The following is a 27905-nucleotide window of genomic DNA, read 5'->3' as shown; positions in this document are numbered from 1 at the left end:
ATTGTCTTTGAATTAATACTGATGTAAGTTTTTTAGATTTAGAGCTTCTTTGCTTTATACATAAACAAAATTAATTGCATTCTTTGGTTGTATTTACAGAATGAGCATAAGGATTACTTTGTATGTGGTGTCAAGTTGCCTAATTCTGAAGACTTCCAAGGTATTTTATTTCTTATACTTCTAAAGATTTGGTATAATATATGGGTATGTTGCCGGGGACAAAGGGAGATAGATACCTTGAAATGTTGGTTGCCTGGCACTTTATCCGGAAGGGTTTCTGGACCTTCTGTCCCTTCCCAATTGTAAGTATATAGAGTCCGATTCCCTGATGGAAGACTTAAGAGGATATTTGGTCTAATCATGAAAAAACAAAAACATTGTTGAACTTTCTATTTGCAAGCTAAAAGAAAATAGTTTTTGAATAATGGGCTTTAAGAAAATCAGACAGTAGGATTCTTAAGAATACTAATAATATCCCTGTCCTTTTGGTTTGATGTTTCATGAAAAATCTGTGTTGGGAACAAAGCAATAAACATTAATTTGTTCTATTTAGAAAACCATATTTCTGCTGATGTAAAATGTATTTGAAAATTTAATTTTGTGACATCCCCACCCCTGTAGGTTAAACTTGTTGTATTGTCATTTCTGTCCTCCTTTAACTAAAATAAATTTACATTAAAGATGTTATAGATATGATTCATAGTAATTGCTATATTTAAAAATATTTTTCCTAATCCCTTTACCAGCATGCCAAAGAACTTATTTTGTTTGGCATATTGGTTAGAAAGATTACTTTATTGTTAGCAAAGTGAGTTCTTTTCTCCTAATATAAACAGTGCTTTGAGGACTATTAAGTAGTTGTGTAGATTATTCCCAAAGCTAGCACATTAATCTATTTGGGAATAAGTTATTCAAGAAGAAAGCATTACTAGTTCTGATTGGGACTTTCTTCCATTTCCCTATAAAGAAAATGTTGTTATTTGTGGTCCTTTAACATTTAAGACTGTTTTAATATATTACTTCCTTTGTCCTTTACAACAAGACTTACAACAAGTAGTTGGGACATAAGAAGAGTGATACAAATGAACCTAGCTATGAAACGGATACAGAATCAGGGACACAGAGAATAGACTGGTGGTTGCCAAGGGGGAGAGAAGTGGGATTTTGGGATTAGCAGATGCAAACTGGTATATATAGAATGGATAAACAACAAGTCCCTACTGTATAGCACAGGGAACTATATTCAGTATCCTGTGATAAATCATAATGGAAAAGAATATGAAAAAGAATGTAAATATATGTATAACTGAGTCACTTTGCTGTATAGCAGTAATTAATACAACATTGTAATTCAACTATACTTCAATAAAAAAGTAAATTAAAAAAAAAAGGAAGAGTGATTAAAACAGGAATGGGAAGACCTATATTTGAGTCCTGGTTCCCCTTCTAGAAACCATCTATTTTGGAGCAAGTCATCTAAGCTTTGAGTTGATTTTCTAATTGATAGTATGAGCACATAGTTCATGTACTACCTGTTTTATATGATTGTTAAGATTTTATTTAAGAACAAGACATTTTGCCTTATCTTTAATCCTCCCAAACACAAACAAAAGAAACCTATAAGGAAGGTGGTATAATCTCATTTTACAATGTGTAAATAAGCTATTTAGTGACTTGCATGAGACCACAAAAGCTAAGTAATGATTTTGCTGGGATTTGTCTGGTTTCCATTGTACAGTGTTCCCTCTAATCTCTGTAAGTCATACAGATGTGCTTTGGTGTTAATTTTAGGTGTTACTTTTATGTTATGGTGTCTTGAAGCTCATGACACATCTTTTCCCCTGTTCTTTCATTCCTTCATTTATTTAATAAACCTATTAAATACCTTGAGCCCTGTGTCAGGTTGCAGGGATACAGAATATTCATTTATTGGAAAAAATATCAGTTGAGCACCTGAATGCCAGACACTGTGCTGTGTTTTGAGGATATAATGATGGAAAAAGCAAATATATTCTCTTCTTTCATGGAACATACAACCTATTGAGGGAGATAGGCAATAAACAAGAAAATAAGTATTTAAAAAGTGTTTAATAAAGGAATACACTATCTTAGAGAATAGGGGAACCTCCTGTAGATAAAGCAGTCAGAGAAGACCTGTCTGAGGAGAAACATTTAACCCAAAATCTGAAGGCTGAAAGGAACCAACTACACTACAGCTGGGGGGAGGAGCATGCCTAGAAGAGGGAGCGGTCATGATGGAGGATACGGAGGAATGGGCTTGATATATCTGAAAAAATTCAGGGTGAGGGGCATGGGAGAAGATACCTGTACTTTGGGCAGATCGTGTAATCTCTCAGAGCTTAATTTCTTCACCTGTAAAATGAGGTAATATTTACATCTTAAGTTCATTGTGATGATTGACTGAGATTGCATTTGAAAGGGCTTTTCATATAGAAGGCACTCAATAAATGTAATTGGAATTAGTTGCAAGAGAGAGGAAGGGAGGAAGGACAGAAAAGACCAGAGCAGCCCTCTGTGGCTGGAGCATAGTGAGAAAAGGGAAGAGTTCCATCAGAAGAGGTAAGAGAGTCAGCCAGGGCCTTGAGGCCACTGGAAGGAGTTTCTATTTTGTTCTCAGTGGAGTGGGAAACCCCTGAAGGGCTTCAAGAAGGGGGATGATATGAGTTGATTTATGTTTTTTAAAAGTCACTCTGGCTGCTAAATACAGAATGATCTGAGAGGCGGCAACAAGAGAAGCAGGGCTATCGGTATTGGAGTATCACCTTAATTTATTCTAGGATGTTTCTTGATTCTATTTTTGTTTTCTGGAGGTGATTTATTTCCTAGTTTTTCCTAGCTTTTGTTTGCTATCTATACTTAGTATGCCCAACAAGCTGAATACATTCCTTCTTCCCTTAAAAAAGTTAGTTTAGCTTTCAAGTGCAGTTTTTACTGCTAAAAAAATGAAATGGGAGATAAAATGAAATAAATATTTAATTCTACTCTAAGACCCTGTTTACTTCCCATGACTCCTAGGAATCAGAAATTTTAAGAAGCACATATGGTAGTATTGGACTTTAAAATCTTACGTTGGCATTCTGTAAGGCACTTCTATGTACTAAATTTACTGAGTGCCTTGTGTGTGTCATTTATGGTGTCAGGTGCTGGGTGTATACAAAGGTGATCAAGGCATTGATCCTACCTCCGTGAAACTTCAGTCCACTTGAGGTTAACCAGGCACTTAGAAGTTTATACCAGGTACATGGGACTCAGAGAGTGGGAATAATCAGGTCTATCAGGAGTGAATCAGAAAAATCTTTATAGAGAAGATGATACCTGAGGTATTTTAAAAGATGAAATAGTATTCCCCTGTTGAAAGAAGGATGGGACATTTTAGGTTCGGTGAGTAGAAATATGGTAACATGGAACATCATACATGATGCTGTCTTGTTTATTTAATTCTCACCACTGTGAGAATTAATTCCTTCTGTGAGGGAAAGAATTATACTCAACTTTTTTTTTTTTTAAAGACAAGAAAATTGCAGCTCAGAGAGATTAGTTAAGTTTTCCGTAGACTCATACTAGCCAGTGGCAGAGCTAAAATCATCCCTGGTCGGCTTGATTTTAAGGTCCATATTATTCCTGTCATGATGCAGTTTTCTTCCTTGTTTTGAATAATAACCTCTTCCAGACTTCTGACAACTTTCAGTGTTCTGTAGCAGCTGCATTCTTAGTAAGACTCTAGTGACAGAACTCTAAACCGGTTACTCTGTTATATTCATGAGACTTTGCTGGGATAGACTTTACATCGTATGGCTTGATACTGTTTGGGAAACTCCTCCATAGTGACCCAGCACTTACTGTGCTCTTCTCCTCTTCTAACTGGGTAAGTTTCAGTTACAGTATTCCAGAGAGACTGCGACACAACGGGAGAAAGTTGTCCAGTGAAGGTATTCATTTGAGTTCCATTGACTGAGACATTTCTCATCCAAAATGAAAAAAAAAAGAAAACTGTTTGTGTGTGTTTTTAAGTAATCCATAACACGAGAGCCTTTCGTGGTAATGAGACCCAGATTTCCTTCTGTGTCTGTATCCCTTCATACAGGCATGATTTCTTGGAAAGGAGAGTCCATATGTCAAACAGTGTCTCATTGAGAACATGGAATGATTCCATAGATGCTGTGGCAATGATTAGAGTCTTAAATATTTTGTCCTGTCTGGATCAGTGGGTGCATGGTTCCTTACCAAATCAGCTGCCTCAGTGATTGGGAAGGCAGGATGGTAAGAGCTTTTAGATCACTTATTGTACTTGGATGCATTTGAATACTAATGTTTGTCCAACATATAAGTCAAAGGGACATTTGAATGAATTTATAATGCTGTCATGGCCATTGTGGGTTTGTGGAATCTATTATCATAACAATTACATAAAAGATTTAATTATTATAAAAATTACTGCAGCCCTGAGTAGATACCTACATTTAAAAAACAAACCAGGGCTTCCCTGGTGGCGCAGTGGTTGAGAGTCCGCCTGCTGATGCAGGGGACACGGGTTCGTGCCCCGGTCCGGGAAGATCCCACATGCCGCGGAGCGGCTGGGCCCCTGAGCCATGGCCTCTGAGCCTGTGCTCCGCGGCAGGAGAGGCCACAACAGTGAGAGGCCTGAAAAACCAGAAATATTTATTATGAGGAAACTGCAGAATTTTGTTTTGTTTGTAAGCCCCTTAAAACATTGTTTTAATAAGGGCTTTTTCACTTACCTGAGTCTACAGTTTATTCCTGTTCCTCCCTGAACCCTCCCACTCCCCCTCTAACTCCTTTTCACCAACAGACCTATCATCTGTGACCTTTCTAACCCCCAGAGCAACATAAGGAATAAAAGCCTCTGCTCTGCATTAGGTGTTAGGGGCGTCATTAACGCTTACTGGAAAAGCACACCCCAGAGAGCCAGGTTTTGGCTTTGGCAGGTAAAAAGTCTTTTAGATCTTGGAATGCTGGAAACCTTAAACCTTTTGGTTTTTTTAGCTAAAGTGATTGGCAACAGAATGTGACATCTGAGGTTTCGTGGCCAGCAATAGCCATAATTAACCACATGAGCTCACATTTTCCCACTGGAGGTTCAGTGGTCTTGGAGTGATGAAAGTGACTTCCCTACCAGGAGGTGGTTTTCCTTTTGAGGGTATTGGAATACCCTTGGGCCCTGTAATGCCTTACCCGTGGTCCTTTTAAAATGCTTTTTAATATAAAGCTTCAATATTGGAAATCCAACACCACAGTGTTTAACAGCGAGGCTGTGACGGTGCACTATGGCCTGGAATGGGAAACAACCTAGGGTTTTTAATGGGTGGAGTGGGGAGTCTTGTGGTGGAAACAATGGTGAGTGTGAATAACTAGAATCAAAACTGATTTCCAGTATTACCCAGTTTTCAGTTTTTGCTATTTCTTTTTGGTTTTTGGTGTACATATATAGGATTCTCTTAGAGATGCCCTTTTATGTTTAAATTTAATCAAAATTGTTTTGTTTGTTTGTTTGTTTTTGTTTTTTTTGCGGTATGTGGGCCTCTCACTGTTGTGGTCTCTCCCGTTGTGGAGCACAGGCTCCGGACGCGCAGGCTCAGCAGCCATGGCTCACGGGCCCAGCTGCTCCGCGGCATGTGGGATCTTCCCGGACCAGGGCACGAACCCGTGTCCCCTGCATCGGCAGGCGGACTCTCAACCACTGCGCCACCAGGGAAGCCCTGTTTTGTTTTTAATTAATTAATTTTATTTATTTATTTTTGGCTGCTTTGGGTCTTCGTTGCTGCACGCAGGCTTTCTCTAGTTGCGGTGAGTGGGGGCTGCTCTTCTTTGCAGTGCGCGGGCTTCTCATTGCGGTAGCTTCTCTTCTTTGAGCTGCACGAGCTCTAGGTGCACAGGCTTCAGTAGTTGTGACGCACGGGCTTAGTTGCTCCGCAGCATGTGAGATAATCCCGGACCAGGGCTCAAACCCATGGCAGGCAGATTCTTAACCACTGCGCCACCAGGGAAACCCACAAAATTGTTTTGATTATTGAAAGGAGGTGATGTTAGAAGACCAGTTTCTGTTCTTTTAATATATATGTGGATGTAGTCCTTGAAATAGGCAAACTTAATTCTTTAGTATTACCCTTTTAGTAATACGGAAAACTGGAGATGCTTGAGAGTTTATTTAGCATTGGATAGATTTTTTAAACTATAGTTTGCATTTGACCTATTTTGGGCAGGCTAACTAAGAGGCCTTCTGAGTTTTGGAAGTTTTCAAATCCTTTTCTGTCAGGTCACATACGAAAGGAAAAGCTTACTTACTGTAAGTTCTCTTTTTCTTCCTCTCCCTTCAAAAGAAGGTTCTGAAAGACCAAGTCCTTTTACTGATAGAAATATTTTAAATTTGATAAGCCCTATTCTTTAGAGAAAGCAGGAGGCAGGATTCAGCAACACCTGATGGAACTCACCATCCCAGCTGTGCTTCCAGTGATAAATATTTGGGGGGCTGGGGTGTAGATACAATTCTCTCTCCCACTCCATCACTCATAGTTTTTACTTATATGGCTTTGACCAAGTCACTTATGCCACGTGAATCTTATTTTTCTCATTTCTAAGTTGATAACATCAGATGCAGTAATTTCTAAGGTTTCTCCTGGCTCTACTATTATATATGATGATTAAATTATAATGTAATGCATTTACAATGTAATGTAATTTCAGTCTCTAAGGTAGTCTGATATACATATTTCAACAGTAGGAAAGTATTGTAGTACTGTGAGTCTGGGCCAAGAGCACATGGTCTCTAAAAATAGAATTCTCGTCAGTTAGGGCATGCCCAGTAGTCAGTTGAAAGGAATGCTGTTTGATTTTTTTTTCATCAGTTTGATTTGAGAGAACATGTTACCAAGGAGTTTGTATGTGTTCTTTGCCCTTACTAGAAAAGTGTGAAGAAACTAAGATAATACACGTGTGTCATATGCTTGGTGTGTTCTAGGCTCCAAAGTTAAAAATTGTTACATTCCACAGTAAAGTTCTGCAACAGTATGGTAGAGTGCTTAAAAGACAGAGGCATCCGTGTCAGGTCAACCCATATACTAGCTGTCTTAGTTTGGACAGGTTCCTTAACTTCTTTGAACCTTATTTCTTCATCTATAAATTGAATGAAATAGCATATACAACGTGCCCAGTTTATTAATTGTTGATGAATGAATGACTGTCAGAAATAAAGCATCATGGTCAATTCCTGGCAGAAAAAGAAAGTGTACAATAAAAGTTACCTATTTTTACAGTATGATCAAGGAATCTGCTTTGGTAGTCAAGGGTAGAGAATGCACTGAGTAGTATACGGCTATAGTAGGAGTCCTACAGTAAGAAGGTAGTGCTTAGATAACCAAGTTTAAATATAAAAAAGAAAAATGTGGAAAATATTACTAATAATTGAAGTTAAAGGTACTCTTCAAAATCAGGAAATACTCAAGCCAAGGTCATCTCAATCATTTCAGCCTTTCTCTAGCCAGATGTATTCCAGATATGTGTTAAATGTGTGTGTGTGTGTGTGTGTGTGTGTGTGTGTGAGTGAGAGAGAGAGAGAGAACTTTTTAAAGTATTTTAAGAATATTGTATACCAAGCAGTTACTTTTTCCTTCCCCCTGGGGCAAGCTTAAAACTTTTTATTGTATTACCCTCAGTTCTGGGTACTGAATGATAATTTGTCGCTTGGTAGGCAGTAGCAGAAATCTAGAAGTTGAGTTAAAAATCTGTGGCTTCTTAAAAGATACATACTTATGTTTGACTGTAGGAGACATGTATTTTTTCCAACAGTTGCTTCCACACAAAAATTGCATAAATAGAATATATATGAACAATGTGGTTTTTGACCTTTTACTATTTAAAACATTTTTTCTCCTTATCCTATCTCAAACTTCACAGACTTAAACAATGCTCTCTTTATGAATATTGAGAACATACCCCATAAGGATGCACTGTGCTGTTTCACTTCACCTTGGAATTAATAACGTTGTACAATAGTACAACAGTACAACTGTTTTGCTTATAAAGTTGTTAATGAGTAAAATGTATAACATTAATATAGATGTAATGTTTAAACCTCTGAAACTAATTTTTGCATTGTATAATAGACTCAGGTATTATTTTTGCCCTTAAAAATGCTGGGAAAGAGAGTAATGGAGATTTGAATGCAGTAAGAACTCTTTAAGATTATATATCAAATTTTAATCTCATCACATTAATTATTGGGAAATAGTTTTAAATGTAGTAGGTGAAATTTCAAATCTTATTAATGTGTTTAGATTTCTATAAAATTCATATAGATAGGTGAATAATATTTTATCAATTATTTCTCATAAAATCTCTCTTGAAATTGATTTATTATGATCTCATAGCTACATTTATAAGGTAAATAGTTATTTTCTATTTCTCTGTTTTTGAATTTACAGCAAAAGATGATGGAAGCATTGCTGTTGCCCTTGGTTACACTGCACATTTGGTATCAATGATTTCCTTTTTCCTACAAGTGCCCCTCAGATATCCTATAATACATAAGGGATCTAGATCAACAATCAAAGATAATATTAATGACAAGTTGACTGAAAAGGAGAGAGAGTAAGTATCCTTTTAAAATATTCTTTTAACATTAAGGCAGTATGAAGCATCGACTGTATTAAAAATATAAAATGTGACCTAGATTGTGGTGATTTTTGTATATCCTTTGTAAAGTGCTCCATTTCTTTAAAATAGAGTGTAGTCAAAATTGCTATTGATAGCAAAATTGACTCATTCAAATTTAATTTGCTTTTGTGAGGCAAGTATCATATACTCTGCAAATATTCATGTTATATCTGTTGCCGCTAGTCACCAAATGAAATGCTTAAAGATTTGTCAGAGAGACAACCAGGAAAAAGATAAAAGACTTAACAGCAGATTGTACATATCTAAAAAAATGGGTTTGTGAACTGGAAGATAGCCCAGGAGAAAATACCTGACCAGGCAGGCACAAGTACAAAAGAGATGGATTTATCGAAAAGTGCTAGACATATGTAGGACACAATAAAAAGTCTAATATAAATATAATTGGAGTCACAGAGAGGGAGAAGAGAGCACATAGGGTAATTGTAATATTTTAAGAGATAATGACAGAGTTCAAATTTGACAAAAGACATCAAGCTATAAGTTCAAGAAGCATTAAATACAACACAGAAAAAGTACAAAGCAAACATACTTAAGGGAATTATAGTAAAACAGCAGAAAACCAAAGAGATAAAGTGAAAATATTAAAAGTACCTAGAGAGAAAAGAGATTTGCTTCAAAAGAGCAATAATAAGGCTGAAAGCTAATTTCTTAAGAGAAACATTGGGAACCGGAGGTGATGCAGTGACATTTTTTTTTTTTTTTTTGCGGTATGCAGGCCTCTCACTGTTGTGGCCTTTCCCATTGCGGAGCACAGGCTCCGGACGCGCAGGCTCAGCAGCCATGGCTCACGGGCCCAGCCGCTCTGCGGCATGTGGGATCTTCCCGGACCGGGGCACGAACCCGTGTCCCCTGCATCGGCAGGTGGACTCTCAACTACTGCGCCACCAGGGAAGCCCTGCAGTGACATTTTTAAAGCATGTAAAATGATACTGCCAACTTAGAATTCTATATTCAGTGAATTATCCTTCAAAAGTAAAGGCAGGGGACCTCCCTGGTGGCACAGTGGTTAAGAATCTGCCGCCAATGCAGGGGATATGGGTTTGATCCCTGGTCCAGGAAGATCCCACATGTCATGGAGCAACTAAGCCCGTGCACCACAACTACTGAACCCCATGTGCCTAGGGCCCATGCTCCACAACAAGAGAAGCCACCACAATGAAAAGCCCACACACCACAATGAAGAGTAGTCCCCACTCGCCGCAACTAGAGAAAGCCCATGCACAGCAACGAAGATGCAATGCAGCCAAAAATAAATTAATTTTTAAAAAGTAAAGGCAAAATAAAGACATTTCAGACTATCAGTACTGAGAAAATGCATCTCAGCAGACCTATACTAAAGGAAATACTAAAGGCAGAATAAAAATAATCTAGCATAGAAACGTGGAAATGCCTCTCCTCCAGAAATGCTGATTCAGTTGATAGGCCCAGACATGAGATATGGTTTCTTTGCTCTTTTTAAAAAATTGAGGTGAAATTCACATAACCTAACTTTTTTAAAGTGTACAATTCAGTGGCATTTAGTATCTTCATGGTATTATGTAATCAACACTTCTATCTAGTTCCAAAACGTTTTCATCACCCTGAAAGAAAACCCTGTATCTATTAAGTAGTCACTCCCTGTTCTCCTACCCAGTAACCCCTTTCTTCAGTCCCTGGCAACCACGCATTTGCTTTCTGTCTCTGTGGATTTACCTGTTCTGGATATTTCGTGTAACTGGAATCATTTACAACATGTAACCTTTTGTTTAGGGTTTCTTTCACTTAGCCTACTATTTTCAGTGTATTCACATTGAGCACAATCAGTGCTTCATGTACTTTTATGGCTGAATAGTAGTCCATTGAATGTATATACCACATTTTGTTTATGCATTCATCTATTGATGGGCATTTGGGTTATTTCCACTTTTTGGCTGTGATCATTCATGTACAAGTATTTGCTTGAGTATCCATTTTCAGTTCTTTCGAGCATATAACTTGAAGTAGAATTGCTGGGTCATATGATAATTCTATGTTTAACTTTCTGAGGCACCACCAAACTGTTTTCCACAACAGCTATACCAGCTTACATTCCCTGGTATAAAGTGGTATACATATCATTGTGCTTTTGATTTGTATTTCCTTAATGACTAATGATGTTGAGCATTTCTTCATGTTCTTGCTGGCCATTTTTGTATCTTATTTGGAGAAATATCTACTCAGATTTTCAGCCTGTTTTTTTCCTTCCAGTTTTTTTTAGATATAATTGATATATATACAGCACTGTAAAAGTTCAAGGTGTACAGCATAATGACTGACCTATATACATCATGAAATGCTTACCACAGTAAGTTTCGTGAACACCCATCATCTCATATTAGGGAAAAAAATTAAAGAAATAGAAAAAAATTTTTTCCTTGTGATGAGAACTCTTAGGACTTATTCTCTTAACCACTTTTATTTATAACATTCAGCAGTATTAATTATATCAATCATGTTGTATGTTACATCCCTAGTACTTGTTTATCATATAACTGGAAGTTTGTACCTTTTGACTGCCTTCATACAATTTCCTCCCACCCCTTACCCCTCTGCCTTTGGTAACCATAAACCTGATCTCTCTTTCCTATGAGTTTGTTTGTTTTTGAAGTACCGTTGACCTACAACACTATGTCCTGGTAACAACGTAGTGATTTGATTTTTCCGTGCATTTCAAAATGATCACTACAATAAGTCTAATTATTGTCACCATACGAAGATATTACATAATTAAGACTATACTCCCCACACTGTACAATTCAAACCCGTGACTCATTTAATTTGTACATGGAAGTCTGTACCTCTTAATCTCCCTCACCTCTTGCCCATATTTTTAATTGGGTTGTTCCTGTTTTCTTTGAGTTGTAAGACTTCTTTGTATATTCTGCATACTAGACTCTTACCAGGTAAATAAATCATTTGAAAGTATTTTCTCCCATTCTCTAGGTTGTTGTTACAGTTTAAGGCCTAAAATTAAGGTCAGTATTATGTGCTGCCTGGATATCTGGTGAAACCAGGAGGGCCTTGAATAGTCCCTCCCAACTCTGCTCCCGTGGATCAGGCCCCCTATCCAAACAACCCTCTTTATTCAGGGGTCTAGGTAGTCTCTGCTTATTCCTGAGTAGTGAATTTCAGTTCCTTGCCAGATGGGTAATGATGGAAACAAACCAATCACATCCTCCCCTGGGAACCAATCATCATCACTCTGTCCTTTTCATACTACAGAGCCTGCCACCCATAGCTCCTGGTTGTTCACTCTCTTCTCAGGTGTAACCCCATGTGAGCCTGTGTGGCATGCGGTGTCCTCCTCCCCTGGGATTTGAATATGTGTGACCAGTAATCTGCTTTTAATCTCATATGTCCAGTGTCAGATGTTAAGTGTTCAACCATCCCCATGACCCTAGGGGTCTCTTATCAATGGGGTGAATAAGAGGAGATTAAAATAGTTGTTTTACTTTCTTTATAGTGTACTTTGATGCATAAAAGTTTCGGATTTTCATTAGGTCTAATTTATCTATCTTTTTTGTATGTGTTTGTTTCTAGAGCTTTTGGTTTCATATCTAAAATCCATTGCTAAATCCAAGCTCATGAAGATTTACCCCTTTGTTTTCTTGATTTTATCTCTCATATGTAGGTCTTTGACCCACTTTGGGTTAATTTTTGTATATGTTATGGCTTAGGGGTCCAACTCCATTCTTTTACATTAGGATATCCAGCTGTATCTGCATCATTTGTTAAAGAGACTGTTCTTTCCTCATTGAATGGCTTTGGCACACTTGTTGAAAATCAATTAGCCATAGATTATTTCTGAACTCTCAGTTCTAGTCCACAGGTTCATATGTCTATTGTTATATCAATTCCACAATAAATTTTGAAATTGGGAATTGTGAATCGTCCAACTTTGTTCTTTTTCAGTACTTTTCTGGCTATTCAGAGCCCTTTGCAATTCCATATGAATTTGAAGATCATCTTTTCTATTTCTGCAAAGAGGGCCTTTTAATAAGCTGTTGGCTTCAGTTTGCTAGGAATTCACTGAGGATTTTTGCATCTATATTTATAAGGAATATTGGTCTATAGTCTTCTTGCGTGACTTTTCTGTCAGAGTAATAGTGGCCTCATAGAAAGCATTATGAAGTTAAGTGTTCCCTTCTCTTCTACTTTATTGGAAGAGTTTGGGGATTGCTGTTAATTCTTCTTTTAAATGTTTGTTAGAATTTACCAGTGGAGCCAAGTGGTTCTGCTCTTTTCTTTGTTGGGAGGTTTCTGATTAGTGATTCAATTTCTTATTATAGGTCTGTTCATATTCTTTATATATTCCTGACTCAGTTTATATCATTTGTGTGTTTCTAAGAATAAGACCATTTCATCTAGGTTATCTAATTTGTTGCTGACAGTTGTTCACAGTATTTTTTATAATCCCTTTCATTTCTGTAAGGTCTTTAATGATGTCTGTTTTCATTTCTGATTTTAGTTGTTTGTGTCTTTTTTATTTTCTTATTGTAGCTAAAAACTTTTAGCTAGAATAAGAAGATGTGATGGATCTTTTCAAAGAATTTACTTTTTGGTTTTGTTGATTCTCTCTGTTGTTTTTGTCTCTTATCTCTACTCTAATCATTATTATTTCTTTCATTCTGCTAGCTTTGGGTTTTGTTTTCTATTCCTTTAGATGTAAAGTTAGGTTACTGATATGAGAGCTTTCTTTTTTTTCTTTTTTTTTTTCTTTCGGTACGCGGGCCTCTCACTGTTGTGGCCTCTCCCGTTGCGGAGCACAGGCTCCAGACACGCAGGCTCAGTGGCCATGGCTCACGGGCCTAGCCGCTCTGTGGCATGTGGGATCTTCCCAGACCGGGGCATGAACCCTTGTCCCCTGCATTGGCAGGGGGACTCTCAACCACTGTGCCACCAGGGAAGCCCGAGAGCTTTCTTTTTTAATGTCAGTGTTTATACCTTTAAACTTCCACATCTCATAAATTTTGACATATTGTGTTTTTATTTTCCTTCCTCTCAAAGTATTTTCTAATTTCCCATGTGATTTCTTCAGTTAACCCATTGGTTGTTTAAAAGGGTTTAATTTTCACGTATTTGTGAATTTTCTAGTTTTCCTTCTGTTATTGAATTCTAGTTTAATTCCATTGTGATGGAGAGATAATTTGTATGAGTTCAGAATTTTTTAATTTATTAAGACTTGTTTTGTGGCCTAATATATGATCTATCCTAGAGAATGTTCCACATGCATTTGAGAAGAATGTGTAGAATATTGTTAGATGCAGTGTTCTATTATATATGTCTGTTAGGTCTAGTTGGTTTATAGTGTTGTCAAGTCTTATATGTCCTTATTGAACTTTTGTCTATATATGCTGTCCATTATTGAAAGTGGAGTATTAAGCTCTCCAGCTATTATTGTAGGACTGTTTCTCCTTCAATTCTGTCAACATTTGCTTCTTTTACTTGGGGGCTCTCATTTAGTGTGTGTGTTTTGAGTTACTATTTCTTCTTGATGAATTGACCCTTTTATCATTATATAATGAACTTTTTTGCTTCTTGTAACAATTTTGACCTAAAGACTATTTTGTCTGATATTAGGATAGCCTCCCAGCTCTCTTTTGGTTACTGTATTTGGGAATATCTTTCCCATCCTTTCATTTTGAACCTATTTGTATCTTTGGATCTAAAATGAGTCTCTTGCAGGGACTTCCTTAGAGGTCCAGTGGTTAAGAATCTGCTCTTCCACTGCAGGGGGACAGGTTTGATCCCTGGTCAGGGAACTAAGATACTGCATGCCCCATGGTAAGGCCAAAAATATAAAAATTAAAAAATAATTAATTAAATGACTCTCTTGTAGGCAGTATATAGTTGGATCTTTTTTTTTAAATCCTTTCTGCCAATCTCTGCCTTTTGACTGAGAGTTTAATCTACTTATACAATATTTAACATAATTTGTGGTATGGAAGGATTTACTTCTGCATTTTGTTTTCCATATTTCTTATACCTTTTTTGTGCCTCATTTCCTCTATTACCGCCTCTTTTTTTTTTACTTAATTGATTTTTTGTAATGTACCATTTTGATTCCCTTCTCATTTCTTTTTCAGTGTATTTAAGATATTTTCTTATTGGTGACTCTGGGGATTATAATTAGCATCCTATAGCAATCTAGTTTGAAATGATACCCACTTAGCTTCAGTAGTATGTAAAACTTCTGCTCCTCTGTACCTCTGTCTCCCCACCTTTATGTTGTTATTGTCACAGATGACATCTTTATACATTGTGTGCCCATAATACTGTCTTTTAAATTTACCCGTGTAAGTAGTTACCTTCACTAGAGATCTTTATTTCTTTGTCCAGCTTTCAGTAACTGTGTAATGTCCTTTCATTTCAACCAGAAGGCCTTCGCCTTCACTTCTTGCAGTAAGCCTAGCAGTCAGCCAGAGGTGAAAGCCTAGGGTCTTCTCAGGTGTTTTCTGAGCATGCATTCTATTCTGAGCATGTACGTAACTTCTTTTCTATTTTTTAATTTTTAAAAATTTTTTAAAATTTTATTTTATATTGGAATATTGTTGATTAACAATGTTGTGTTAGTTTCAGGTGTACAGCAGAGTGATTCAGTTATACATATACATGTATCTATTCTTTTTTCAAATTCTTTTCCCATTTAGGTTATTACAGAATACTGAGCAGAGTTCCCTGTGCTCTACAGTAGGTCCTTGTTGGTGCTCTATTTTAAATATAGCAGTGTGTACATGTCAATCCCAAACTCCCAATCTATCCCTCCCTCCACCCTTCTTCCCTGGTAACCATAAGTTCCTTCTCTAAGTCTGTGAATCTGTTTCTGTTTTGTAAATAAGTTCATTTGTATCCTTTTTTTAAGATTCTGCATATAAGCTATGTCATATGATATTTGTCTTTCTCTGACTTACTTTCACTTAGTATGATAATCTCCAGGTTCATCCATGTTGCTGTAGATGGCATTATTTCATTCTTTTTAATGGCTGATATTCCATTGTATATATGTACCACATCTTCTTTATCCATTCATCTGTCGATGGATATTTAGGTTGCTTCCATGACTTGGCTATTGTAAACAGTGCTGCAATGAACACTGGGGTGCATGTATCTTTTCAAACCACGTTTTTCTCTGGATATATGCCCAGGAGTGGGATGGCTGGATCATATGGTAATTCTATTTTTAGTTTTCTGAGGAAGCTCCATTCTGTTTTCCACACTGGCTGCACCAACTTACATTCCCACTATAACTTCTGATTCCCCAGTGTGTGTGGGTACTTCTGAATACACTAATTTCTCAAAGAAACTCTCCCCAGCTTTTCCTCCCAGACTTTAGACAGTCTGTTGTGTGTCTCAACCTTAATCTTTTGCAGAAAGAGGCTATGGGGTTTGTTGGTTTGCCTTACTTCTTTTTTTTTTTTTTTTTTTCGGTACACGGGCCTCTCACTGTTGTGGCCTCTCCCGTTGCGGAGCACAGGCTCCGGACGCACAGGCTCAGCAGCCATGGCTCACGGGCCCAGCCGCTCCGCGGCATGTGGGATCTTCCCAGACTGGGGCACGAACCCGTGTCCCCTGCATCGGCAGGCGGACTCTCAACCCCTGCGCCACCAGGGAAGCCCTGGTTTGCCTTACTTCTTGAGCAGTGTCTTCTGCTTTTCCTCACTGAGTGAGTTCTGACTAGGCAAAACAAAGGCAAGTACCTTGCATTAGTCCTGCAGGTCGCCCCCAGACAAGTTAGAACAAACCAACCCAAATTTTTTTAGAATAAGATCTGCTCTGCTCCGTTAAGAACTAGGGGTCAGGGCTTCACAAGGGCAGGCTGCTGTCCTTAACGACCACTGCTGAGCTGGAGAGGTGGTTAAGGACAAGGTAAGTAAAAATGCTGCAAAGCATTCCTTCTGATTTTGAGTTTCCTTTTTGTTGATTCATTGTTCAGCCAGTTGTTGTAAGCCTTTGACTGACAGTTTTTGCTTGATTTTTTTTTCAATGTTTCTCTAGAGAGACAAGTCCTTTGATCTACTTACTGTACCATTTTTGCTGACTCCATTCCATTTGTTTGTGTAATGATGAAAAACACTACTTGTAAGGGATGAAGGGACCCCTAGGTAATTTTAAGAGAAGGGAATACCATAACCAGATATGTCTTTCACAGAGATGACCTTGTAGTTTTGTGGAGAATGCCTCCCAACCTTCTGTAGGTTCCATATTAAGAAAATTAAATATCTCTCCAGATTTTTATCAAATTTGTGCATGATGATCTGCCTTAAAATATTAGTTACGTAGGAAAATCACTTTAGGAGCTTGAAGGAGGGGTGCTCCTGAAATGATAAATACTCTGTATCCAGATCAGCTGCACACTTTAATTTGTGAAGGAGCAGCTTAACATGTGAGCACTCCAAGTAGTATGAGTCAGTGTGAGTAGTAGTGATGATTTATTTATTGATTGATTTTCCGAAGCAATCTGGGAAGGCCAGTGAGATTTTGGTGATGATGTTATTCATTTTTTTCTTTGGCAGCCAGGAGAACCACAGGAATTGCTTTTTAGTGAACGAATTTTATATTATACCTCTATCTTCCCCTTTTCACTGAAACACAAATTGTATTTTATTGATTCTAATGTAAATACTTTCGACATTTTAATATTGCTAAAAATGAGATACATCTTACAATTAATGGCATGATTGATAGCATTTATCTTTTCTTAGTGGCACATAAGTTAATGATGCAGTTCACAGTTGATGCTGTCTTAGATTTTATGAACTATCAAATATTTTCACTGGGCAGTAAAGCACTTCAGATCCATTTTGGAACAACATAGATGTGTAAATAAATATCTAAATACAAATACATTTATTGATTATGCTTGTTGATTGAATCAGCCTCTCAGTTATTAGCCTGGATGACTGAAGGAGCAGATTAGACATGGTTTTCTTTTCTCCTGAGTGTGTCGATTTTCATGTGAACCTTTCCAGGGTATTAGGTGGAATCAGGTCTTCATGGGAAAATAGGAATTAAATGACTCATTGGATAAATTATGCTTATTGTAATAGGCCTAGGAATCCTCAACCTCTGCCCTCTCTGATTACCTGTTTCATCTGGCTATTGGAATGTGATATATTAGGGTTCAAAGCTCTATTTAGCTAGTTTTGCTAGAAGGGGGAAAAAAACACCAAAAACTAGTTTTTTCCTGTGTCTGGTCTGTTTGAAGCCCAGGTCTGGACTGATGCCTTGCCTAAACCATTACTTGTGCACCTGCACACTGTAAAGGGAAACTCTGAAATCTTTGCTGCATTTCATTTTGAGGCTCACACCACAAAACACGAAGGAATGTAGCCAGAGTCTAGCTGCAATGTTCTTTTACCCCTTATTTCTTTTTTCACTGAGGACTGAAAAGTAGGTTTTAAAGTGATTTTTGAAATGAAATGTGTTGGTCATTGTTATTGTGCTACTTAACTGTCTGTTAGGTAATACATTCAGAATAGACTAGCTTAATAGATTGAGCTACGACATAGCTGGTCAGAGCATTTGGCTTTTTCAAGCCCTCAAAAGATGTCTGAAATTTTTTGTTTTATTTTCAGAAGGAGAAATAGGGAGTGGTGTAAATTGGCAGGCACTTTTGAAACTTCCTGGCCTGTCCCTGACAAGGTTTTTACAGATCTGTAAAAGCTGGTCAGCTATTTTTCTTTAGTGGAATTATTGGAACCAAGAGAAATGGTAGTGCTGCTTTTCCCATTTTGTGGATTTTTTTGTGCTTATGTTTATTCCTGTGGAAGATCTTGACTAAAACCCCAGGAATTGCTTTTTTAACCTGATTGATTCTGATTTCTTTTAGAAATAAATTCTAGAGTACAAAGAAATTGTGATATATCCAAAATCAGATAATAATGGGCCTAGATCGTAGTCATTGCATGTGGATCTCATGCTCATGAGAGAAGGAATGGTCAGTTTTAATGATCTGCCACCTTTTTGTGACTGGGGTGCATATGGCCATCATGCATACTTATACATAAAGGAGCTGGCAAGATCCCCAAGCCTGTGACTTGAGCCACCTTGCAGCCACCTTGGCATGTCTGGATGTTTATGGAGCTTCCCCTTCAGCATAACCAGGTTGCATTTTGCCAGGAGGGAAGGGACAAAGGAATTTGCCGAGTGGCAGTGATCAGACTGATGCCCTATCTCTGTATTCCTTCAGCCTACCTCTTGGCCTGGCCACATTGACCTGTTAATAAATGAATGAGAATTTTTTCTAATGGTGTCTCCTTGAATCAGTGAGAATACTTTGAACTTTATTTGCATAAGTAGCAGATTCGCTATAGAAATAATGACTGACCCTTGGGATTTCATTAGCATGTATTGAAAACCTAAATTTTTTCAGACTGTAATTCTGACTCCTCATTGCTATTCTTCTCTGCTTTAGGCATACTTAACACCTGTTGACACATCTTATATTATAAATTCTTTCGTATAAACATTCTCAGCTTCTGTTTGTAATCAAGCTGTTTTAATGTGGAGAGTTCAGAAGTAGTCCTTGTTTTCACTAAATTAGCATGTTTACTTTCATGGTGTCCAATTAAATCTGATGGCCTCCTTCCAGAAGTGGGAGATTTTCACATGATGCTTAGGCTTAAGTGATGTGGCCTTAATTTTCAACTCTTCTACTGTTTATCCTATAAATTAGAACATTTTTTGTAACCTTTCATCTTCATTTTATTATAGGTTGTTGCTCAGATGCTGGCATTTAAAGTAGTCAGGAACTCAGACCTCAGACCTTTATATTGAACAATGATTGTGATGACTTGAGGCAGAGGGTGAACCAAATGCTTTGGTTTTCTATTTTTTCTTGCTGTGCACCTTAAAAGTATAATCAAACAAATATTTTTCAGTGTGAGTAATATAGCTGAAATGAATAAAATTATTAGTTCTTTCAGGTTTTCTACTTGATTACAGGAGTGTGACCTAAGTTGAAAAATCTGTTCATGTGAAAACTTTCCCAAATGTCTATAGTCCAGCTCCATTATAACTACCTAAGGGTACACAGTGGAACAAAAATAAAGATGAAAAAAATGTTTCTGTACATGCAGCATTGTAGACTTTGTGTTTTAAAACCAGTCAGAATATTCTTAGGTCGTATGAGTCAACCCTTCATTTCACAAATGCAGAAAGAGGTTAAAAGATGAAGTAAGGTCAAATAAGAAGTTAACTAAGTCTTCACATTGATCTGGCCCCCTGAGGGAATCAAGCCCAGAAGATGGTCCAGTTGTTAAGCGTAGTACTTTTAAGCAAGCATTTAGGAGATGGAAGAAGTATATTTATCAAAAAGGGGCTATAGGGCTTCCCTGGTGGTGCAGTGGTTGAGAGTCTGCCTGCTGTTGCAGGGGACACGGGTTCGTGCCCCAGTCCGGGAAGATCCTACATGCCACGGAGCAGCTGGGCCCATGAGCCATGGCCACTGAGCCTGCGCGTCTGGAGCCTGTGCTCCGCAACGGGAGAGGCCACAATAGTGAGAGGCCATGTACCGCAAATAAAAAGGGGGGGAGGGGCTATATATGAGACTGAAATACCCCTTTCCTGGTTTAGGGGAAGCTCACTGGTGAAAAATGCCATGATGTGAATTCCTATATATTAAGCGGAGTCACCGTGTTCTTATTGAAAATGTTAATTATTTAAATCTCATTTATCTAACATTTGTTTTTCCTCTAAAAGTTACAATGCAAAATGCCTCTCTTTTCTTCTCTCATTCCTCAATTTATTTAAACTAGGCAGAGTTTGTTTTTGTTTTTTAATCACTTAAGTCTTTGAAGTTATGTTGGGACTTCACCTCTAATCACTGAGCAACTGGGGAAAGGTTGTCCTCTCTGAGTCTTGGTTCACCTGGTATAATATCTGTGCCACTAGATTATCATGAGGTTTAAATGAAGCACAGTGCTTGGCACACAGAAGATGCTCAATAAAATTTTGTACCTACTATTATGTATACATTGAGCTTTGCAACAGTAATTCCAGGCAGCCATGTAATTTTTATTTTTTTCTAATTCTGGGTGCTAAAAGGAAAGGTGGGCCTAAGAAAAGGTTAAGGAAAATTAAAAATGCAACCCAGTAGAATAGTACTAGATTTCTTTTTGTAGTAATGCCACGAGGTACATTGTCTTTCAGTCATTGGTGTAAATGGAAAGGACTAATGAAGTTTCCCAGAGCACAGGGTAAAAAAAACTGTTGCAGGTCTGCAGGCTTGTTTCTTGCTTCAACTACTCAGGGAGTTTACTGCCTAATATCTGCTAATGAGTCAAGTAAGTGTCTGTGTTTTAGAACCTATCAGTTCAGCAGAATGCTGAAACCCTTATTCTTTTTTTTTTTTTTTTTTTGCGGTATGCGGGCCTCTCACTGTTGTGGCCTCTCCCGTTGCGGAGCACAGGCTCCGGATGCGCAGGCCCAGCGGCCATGGCTCACGGGCCCAGCCGCTCCGCGGCATATGGGATCCTCCCAGATCGGGGCACGAACCCATATCCCCTGCATCGGCAGGCGGACTCTCAACCACTGCGCCACCAGGGAGGCCCCGAAACCCTTATTCTTAAAAGGAATGTAGAGCATGTTCAAATAGTTAAACAGTTCCCAGCCTGGCCTGCTACTTACTTTTTTAGTCTTATCCCAGTGCCCTCTCAGTTCATAACCTAATTGTGGTTGTACATAAAGCTCTTCCGTTATTATCTAAAACTTTCCTCATAAAGTCTTTCTAATTCCCCATAGTTTGATGGACTGTCTTAGCCTTTTGTAATCCTATGAACAATTCTTTCTCTGTAGTATCTCAGAAATGAGTTATGTTTATATATGTTCTCATTTCATTTTAACAACAACCCAGTGTGATACAAGTGATGTATTAGAGTTGTCTTTTTCTTGTCTGAAATATTTTCAGTGTAGAAACTGCATCTTACTTGGCATGAAACTTACTCCATTGTCTTACCCAGAGAGCCTTGTATTGTGTAAACACTCAATAAATATTTTTTGAATTGAATTAGGAGAGCAAAAGGGATGTTCAGTTTCTGCAAATGCTATTAAGTAATCTGACACTCCATGCTCTAGCCCATAGTTTTAACTCTAGATGCTCTGGCCAGGACAATCCTTGTTTCATACACTCCCTTAGGACCATGGGAAGCTATTAACTTCAGTGCCTGTTGTAATCCAAGGCACAGGCAGCCATGCTAATGGGGCTGTGTTCAGGAGTGAGAGCAAAGAGTGTGTTTTAAAATGAGGAATCCCCATGGAAATTTTAGGCAGCAGAAATCAACAAAATAAAAATGCAGAAGGTGGTTGCTGGGTGAAACAGGAAATGAGCACCTTATGGAGATTAGGCAGTCCACTGAGAGAGGGGAAATGTGGAAAATGAGTCAAAAGTAATTGTGTAGCCATTTCATCTCTGACACTTGGAAGCATATTGTTGTGTGTGTTGTTTTTAATGAAGTGTGTTTTACAGTGCTGATGTTATTATCTGGATGAGGAAGTCTTCTCTAGTATTATTGTCATCTCAGCTTTCTGCAACCAACTAAATTAAAATACAGTAATATAATGGGACAGTGGAATAAAAAGGAAAACCAGATGACTCTGACATGTGACCCTAACTTGAATTTACTGCTTTTCTGGTTTGCAGTGTGCTCAAATCAGTGTAGAGAGGTTCAATGTAACGCTTTTGAGGGACCAGGGAAAGTAGAGGAATAATATATTTAGTTAATAGTGGGCTATGTCATGGGTTAAAGATTGTTACATTATTAGAATATGTGAAATAAGTGTTTCTCAACAGGAGGTCCCCAGAGCATCAATGAGTTCTCCAGGTAGCATGGACTGGCTTTCTGCTGTCTGTTATTAATGTGTATCATATGACAGCATAGATGCTTTGGATTCTGATATGAATTAATAATTTACTCTAATAAATAAGACTTAATTTTATTGATGTTACATTGAAAGTAGTATCTTTCTTTCCTTTAATTCTTATGTTAGATTTTTTGGTAGGCAAATAATGAGGGATATGAGGATAATTATATCAAGCCAGAGAGTTTGGAGTAAGTGATTTGTGGAATCTTTTGGTTTTCTGAAGAAATAAATAGGTAGAAAGAGTAAGAAAATTATTTTTAGGTAGATGTGAACTTACTGTAACTTCCCAAAGCATCTTATTATAATAGTTCTTTAGACAGTTTTCTAGGAATAACATTTATGTCCTGGATAATAGTGTAATTGTAAAACAAATTTATATCATTCTTTTAACCAGATAGTTCTATTCACTGACATTTTTTACTCCTCTCCCCACAATAATTTACAGTTACAAGATCACCAAATGTAACTTCTGAATTGGATTAAATGATCAATTGGTTTTCAGAGTTTTTTTTCTCTAATTCCTTGAAATGAAAAATTGATATGAGAGTTAACTCATGTATAGTTAAGTCACAGGAGAGTTAAATTACAAAAGAGTTACATCACTGAAGTCAAACCATATGTTGAGGACTAGTACATGTTTGTCACTGCACAAGATGCTGGTATTAGGTGCAATTACTCAGCTGCTGAAGTGGCATCAGGGATGGAGAGCAAGTCAGTAGACAGTCATCCTCAGCATTATAAGGGTTATGTTAGAAATACCTGGGGATGAGTTGAGCAGCCAGCAAAGGCATGCTTTAGGAGGTGGCCCCTAAACATCTGAGCTGCTAAGTGTGGAAGAGGCTTAGGAGCTGCCCAAGCAAAGGCTAGATACAACAGAAGCACACACACCCTGGCACAAAACAGGTATTGCACCTTTCCATTGGCCAAAGCATCTAGTTTCTCACCCAGCCTGGTGAGTGACTTCAAGTTGCTCAGCAGTTTTCTTTTAGGCATAAATAAAAGAGGGATAAGTTAGTAGTTCAATCTTTAGTTGATGTAAAAATAAAAATTATTTTCAAAGATGATTAGCTTTGAGTGGTTAATATCAATATACACATATCCATTTATTCAAAGCATAGTAATATATCTTTATAAATTGTTCTGGATCACAGGTTGGTTATAATAAATATATGACTAATTGGACTTAAACATATAGTCACTTCCATATATAACTATTTAACAGGGATAAGCTATATATATTGGCATGTGAATAATAAAAGTTGTGTTTTCTAAACTTAGGAAAGGAGAAATGGCTTTTCCATTTCACTCTTCTGAAAGAACTTCAGTATCAAGCACATCTTGAACCAGTTTATTTCGCCTCACTAGTCTCCGTGCACTGGCTTTAGAGAAATGTGAAGAGTAAAAGAGGGAATTTATGTAAAATTACCATTGCATATAATAGTCAGTCAGTAAATATTTGTATATGGAGTGATAATAATAAGTAGAAATGAGAAATTTGAGAAGTCCATGGCTTCTAATTCAGAAAGGATCTCTTAAATAAATCACAGAAACATACAGACCATAATATGAGAAATGATCCATAACTTTGATTTCATTTTTAAAAACCTACTAATAACAAAAGAAAACAAAAACAAAATGAAAAGGTAAGCCACATATTAGGAGAAGAGATTCGTATCACATAGATCAGCCAAGAGTCAGTCCAGAATATGTGGGAAAAAAACCCTTTATATATTAATAAGAAAAGGAGCAATCAGCCCAATAGAAATATGGACATAGTGTATAAGGAAGCTGTTACAGAAGAACAAACCCTAAATGTCTAATAACATAAGGAAAAAATACTCACTAGTATTTTACTAGTCTCACTAGTAATCAGGAAAATGCAAATTAACACCACAAGAGATACCATTTTACATCCATCAACCTGGCCAAAAATCGAATGTCTGTTTAGTACCTGATTTGGTGAGCATATAGATGAAAGGGAACTCTTATCCTTTGTGAGAGTTTCAATTAGTTTGTTTCAGAGGGCAATTTGAAAATACAGTTAAATCTGCACAAACCTTCCTCAACCTAACAGCCTCACTCCTGCTTATATATTAGGCTTTTGAGTAGCTTTTACATATATGCTATCTATGAATATTTATTGTGTCTATATTATGTAGATAATTAAATTATCTCTTGACTACCTCTATTATTCTGTATTGGAATTATTCACAATTATATAGCTAGTATTTACTTTTTTTAAAGTGACTCTATCCTTTTATACTATTCCTTTCAGGGTCTCCATTACAGTGAAACATAATTTTCTTTTTTTATAAATTTATTCATTCATTCATTCATTTATTTATGGCTGTGTTGGATCCTCGTTGCTGTGCGTGGGCTTTCTCTAGTTGCAGTGAGCGGGGGCTGCTCTTTGTTGCGGTGAGCAGACTTCTTAATTGTGGCTTCTCTTGTTTTGGAGCACGGGCTCTAGGCGTGCAGGCTTCATTAGTTGTGGCATGTGGGCTCAGTAGTTGTGGCATGTGGGCTCAGTAGTTGTGGCTTGCGGGCTCTGGAGCTCAACCTCAGTAGTTGTGGTGCATGGGCTTAGTTGCTCCACGGCACGTGGGATCTTCCTGGGCCAGGGCTCGAACCCGTGTCCCTTGCATTGGCAGGCAGATTCTTAATCACTGCGTCACCAGGGAAGCCCCCCCTTTTTTTCTTAAAGCTACTTCCTTTAAGACTAGAATACATGTTTCTGTGTATACAGCATCTCCTTTTCATACAGGGTTGATGCAGGTGGTTACTTTTTCTCATAATTCATATAATTTTCATATACCAGTTCTTGCTTTTTGATTAATTTTACATTTATAATAGTGGTTCTCCATATTTACTTTTGAGGAAATATTGATGATAATAATGCCAAGAATTTTGAGTGCTACTCATTTATATTATTGGAAACCTTTTTTAAAGACTTACAAAAGAATTAGTTCTTCCCATCCTGCTTGTTAGTAACTCCCATTAATATAAATGATGACTCCCAGGTTCATGATGTGGAGAGTCTAGTGATGAAATACTAGAAGTGTTAACGGTAGTTAGTTACAGAAATTTACTGCTGTAAGTTAATTAAACACACCAGTAAGCAACTGGAGCATTTTATTATTTAGTTTGTATAAATATACAGTTGGAAAGTTAATGAGAAATGGCAAGTCTCTTGGAGTTTGATTGACAGCTATACTAAACCTTCTTAAAATGTGTAGATGACGAATGAATTTATCGAGTCAACTTCTGTTGTAAAATATTCCATAGAAGGAATATTTATTTTTGAGTGTGCAGTAGCATAATTTTGTCATTTCTGACTTTAAAAAATTAGTTACTAGAGGAAAAACTTTTTAGAAGTCACCTCCTAATATTGAATTTGCTAAATAGTGTTCTGTATGGGAGATACAATACTTTCTTTTATTATTTTCTGGCTTCTATATTATTTGTGGTCTCTGCATAAATAAATAAATGGGAGATTCCTGAGGTGGTTGAAAAGAATTTGGTAAATAAATAGCATGTTATTTTCCTTCAGAGATTTCTAGGGGAAATGATAAGCAGTATTCTGTTCTAAGAAGATACAGGTTGGTCACACTTAATTGAAAGAAGTTTCCTTTCTCATTTTGTATCATTTGGGGGGGAACCTACCTGTCTTTTTAGCATGCAATTTGGAATAGACACTTAACTCAATTTTGTAGTATTTTTATTATTAAATGCTAATTCAAAGTCAGGGTTCATAGTATCAGAATTATAAACACATAAATGAACCTGCTCACCTATTCATTCATTCATCAAATGTTCAGTAATTATGTACTGCCTGAGAGACATTTTTCTAGGTCTTTGGATTATAGTAATGGGGGGGCTGATGGGATGAATTGGGAGATTGGGATTGACATATATACAGTAATATGTATTAAATAGATAACTAATAAGAAGCTGTTGTATAAAAAAATAAAATAAAATTCAAAAAAAAATGGCAGGGACTTCCATAATGTCGCAGTGGTTAAGAATCCACCTGCCAATGCAGGGGACACGGGTTCGATCCCTGGTCCCGGAAGATCCCATATGCCGTGAGCAACTAAGCCCATGCGCCACAACTACTGAGCCTGCGCTCTAGAGCCTGCGAGAGCCACACCTACTGAGCCCATGTACCTAGAGCCCATGCTCCGCAAAAAGAGAAGCCACTGCAATGAGAAGCCCACACACCACAATGAAGAGTAGCCCCCGCTCACTGCAACTAGAGAAAGCCCGAGCGCAGCAACGAAGACTCAACACAGCCAAAAAACCAAAAAGGCACAAAATTCTCAGAAGTTATGTATATGTGCTATACAAATTATATTCCCATCTGTGGATCAAATGGGGACACATACCAAAATGAATGCTTTCTCAGAAGGGCTGCTTGTAAGCACCAGGAAGAGATCATAGTAGTACCAAGGGGACCATGCTACTCTGATAATGGCTCTGGATCTGGAGAGAGAGAGAAGAGGAAGGGGCAGGGAGAGGTGTTCACAGAAAACACTCCAAGTGTGGACCTTGCAAATATAAAGCTGAGTGTGATGAAGATGCAGAGAATGTTGGGGGTGTATGTAATATAGATTGCAGTGGATACAGTTTTAATCCTGTGTCTGCTTCTGATGGGAGTTCCTATAACAATCCCTGTTTTGTTTGAGAAGCATCTTATATAAAACAAGAACAAATTGATATAAGGCATCTTGGTCATTGCACAGACACAGATGACACTAGTTTGTTGGGAAAGAAAAATGATGGACTACAACATCAACCAGATGTGAAAGATGCTAGTGATCAAAGGGAAGATGTTTATATTGGAAACCACATGCTTTGCCCTGAAAACCTCAGTAGTTACTGTATCCATGGAAAATGTGAATTCATTCATTCTACTCAGGCTTCTTGTAGATGTGAATCTGGTTGCACTGGACAGCACTGTGAAAAGACAGACTTTAGTATTCTCTATGTAGTGCCAAGTAGGCAAAAGCTCACTCGTGTTCTTACTGCAGCAATTATTGGAGCTGTACAGATTGCCATTCTAGTAGCAGTTGTCATGTGCATAACAAGAAAATGCCCTAAAAACAATAGAGGACGACAGCAGCAAAACCTAGGCCATTTTACTTCAGATACATATTTCCAGAATGGTTTAAACTGATGACTTTTATATGTATACTGATGATGTGATGTACATTTATTAAGTCTTTTTCTTTAAAGGATGGAAATATTTATTTCAGAGGCCTTTTTGGACATTTGTAGTGTAGTACTGTTGGCTCGTATTTAGAATATTCAGCTGC

The 27905-nt window shown here is 37.5% G+C and overlaps 1 protein-coding gene and 1 pseudogene across 1 annotated transcript in view; both read left to right on the top strand.

The window, feature by feature from the left end:
• Nucleotides 1–27905, top strand: part of UVRAG (UV radiation resistance associated) — a 361815-nt gene that overhangs the window by 226242 nt on the left and 107668 nt on the right. Inside the window, 2 exon segments of the mRNA XM_060104362.1 lie at nt 100–160; nt 8460–8625. Coding sequence (XP_059960345.1) covers nt 100–160; nt 8460–8625 — 227 coding nt within the window.
• LOC132493206 (tomoregulin-1-like) lies at nt 26919–27766 on the top strand (annotated as a pseudogene).

Source organism: Mesoplodon densirostris, chromosome 7, assembly GCF_025265405.1.
Source record: "Mesoplodon densirostris isolate mMesDen1 chromosome 7, mMesDen1 primary haplotype, whole genome shotgun sequence".
Classification (NCBI taxonomy): Eukaryota; Metazoa; Chordata; class Mammalia; order Artiodactyla; family Ziphiidae; genus Mesoplodon; species Mesoplodon densirostris.
The sequence above is the reverse complement of the archived record's forward strand: the minus strand, read 5'-3'. Positions and strand labels throughout refer to the sequence as shown.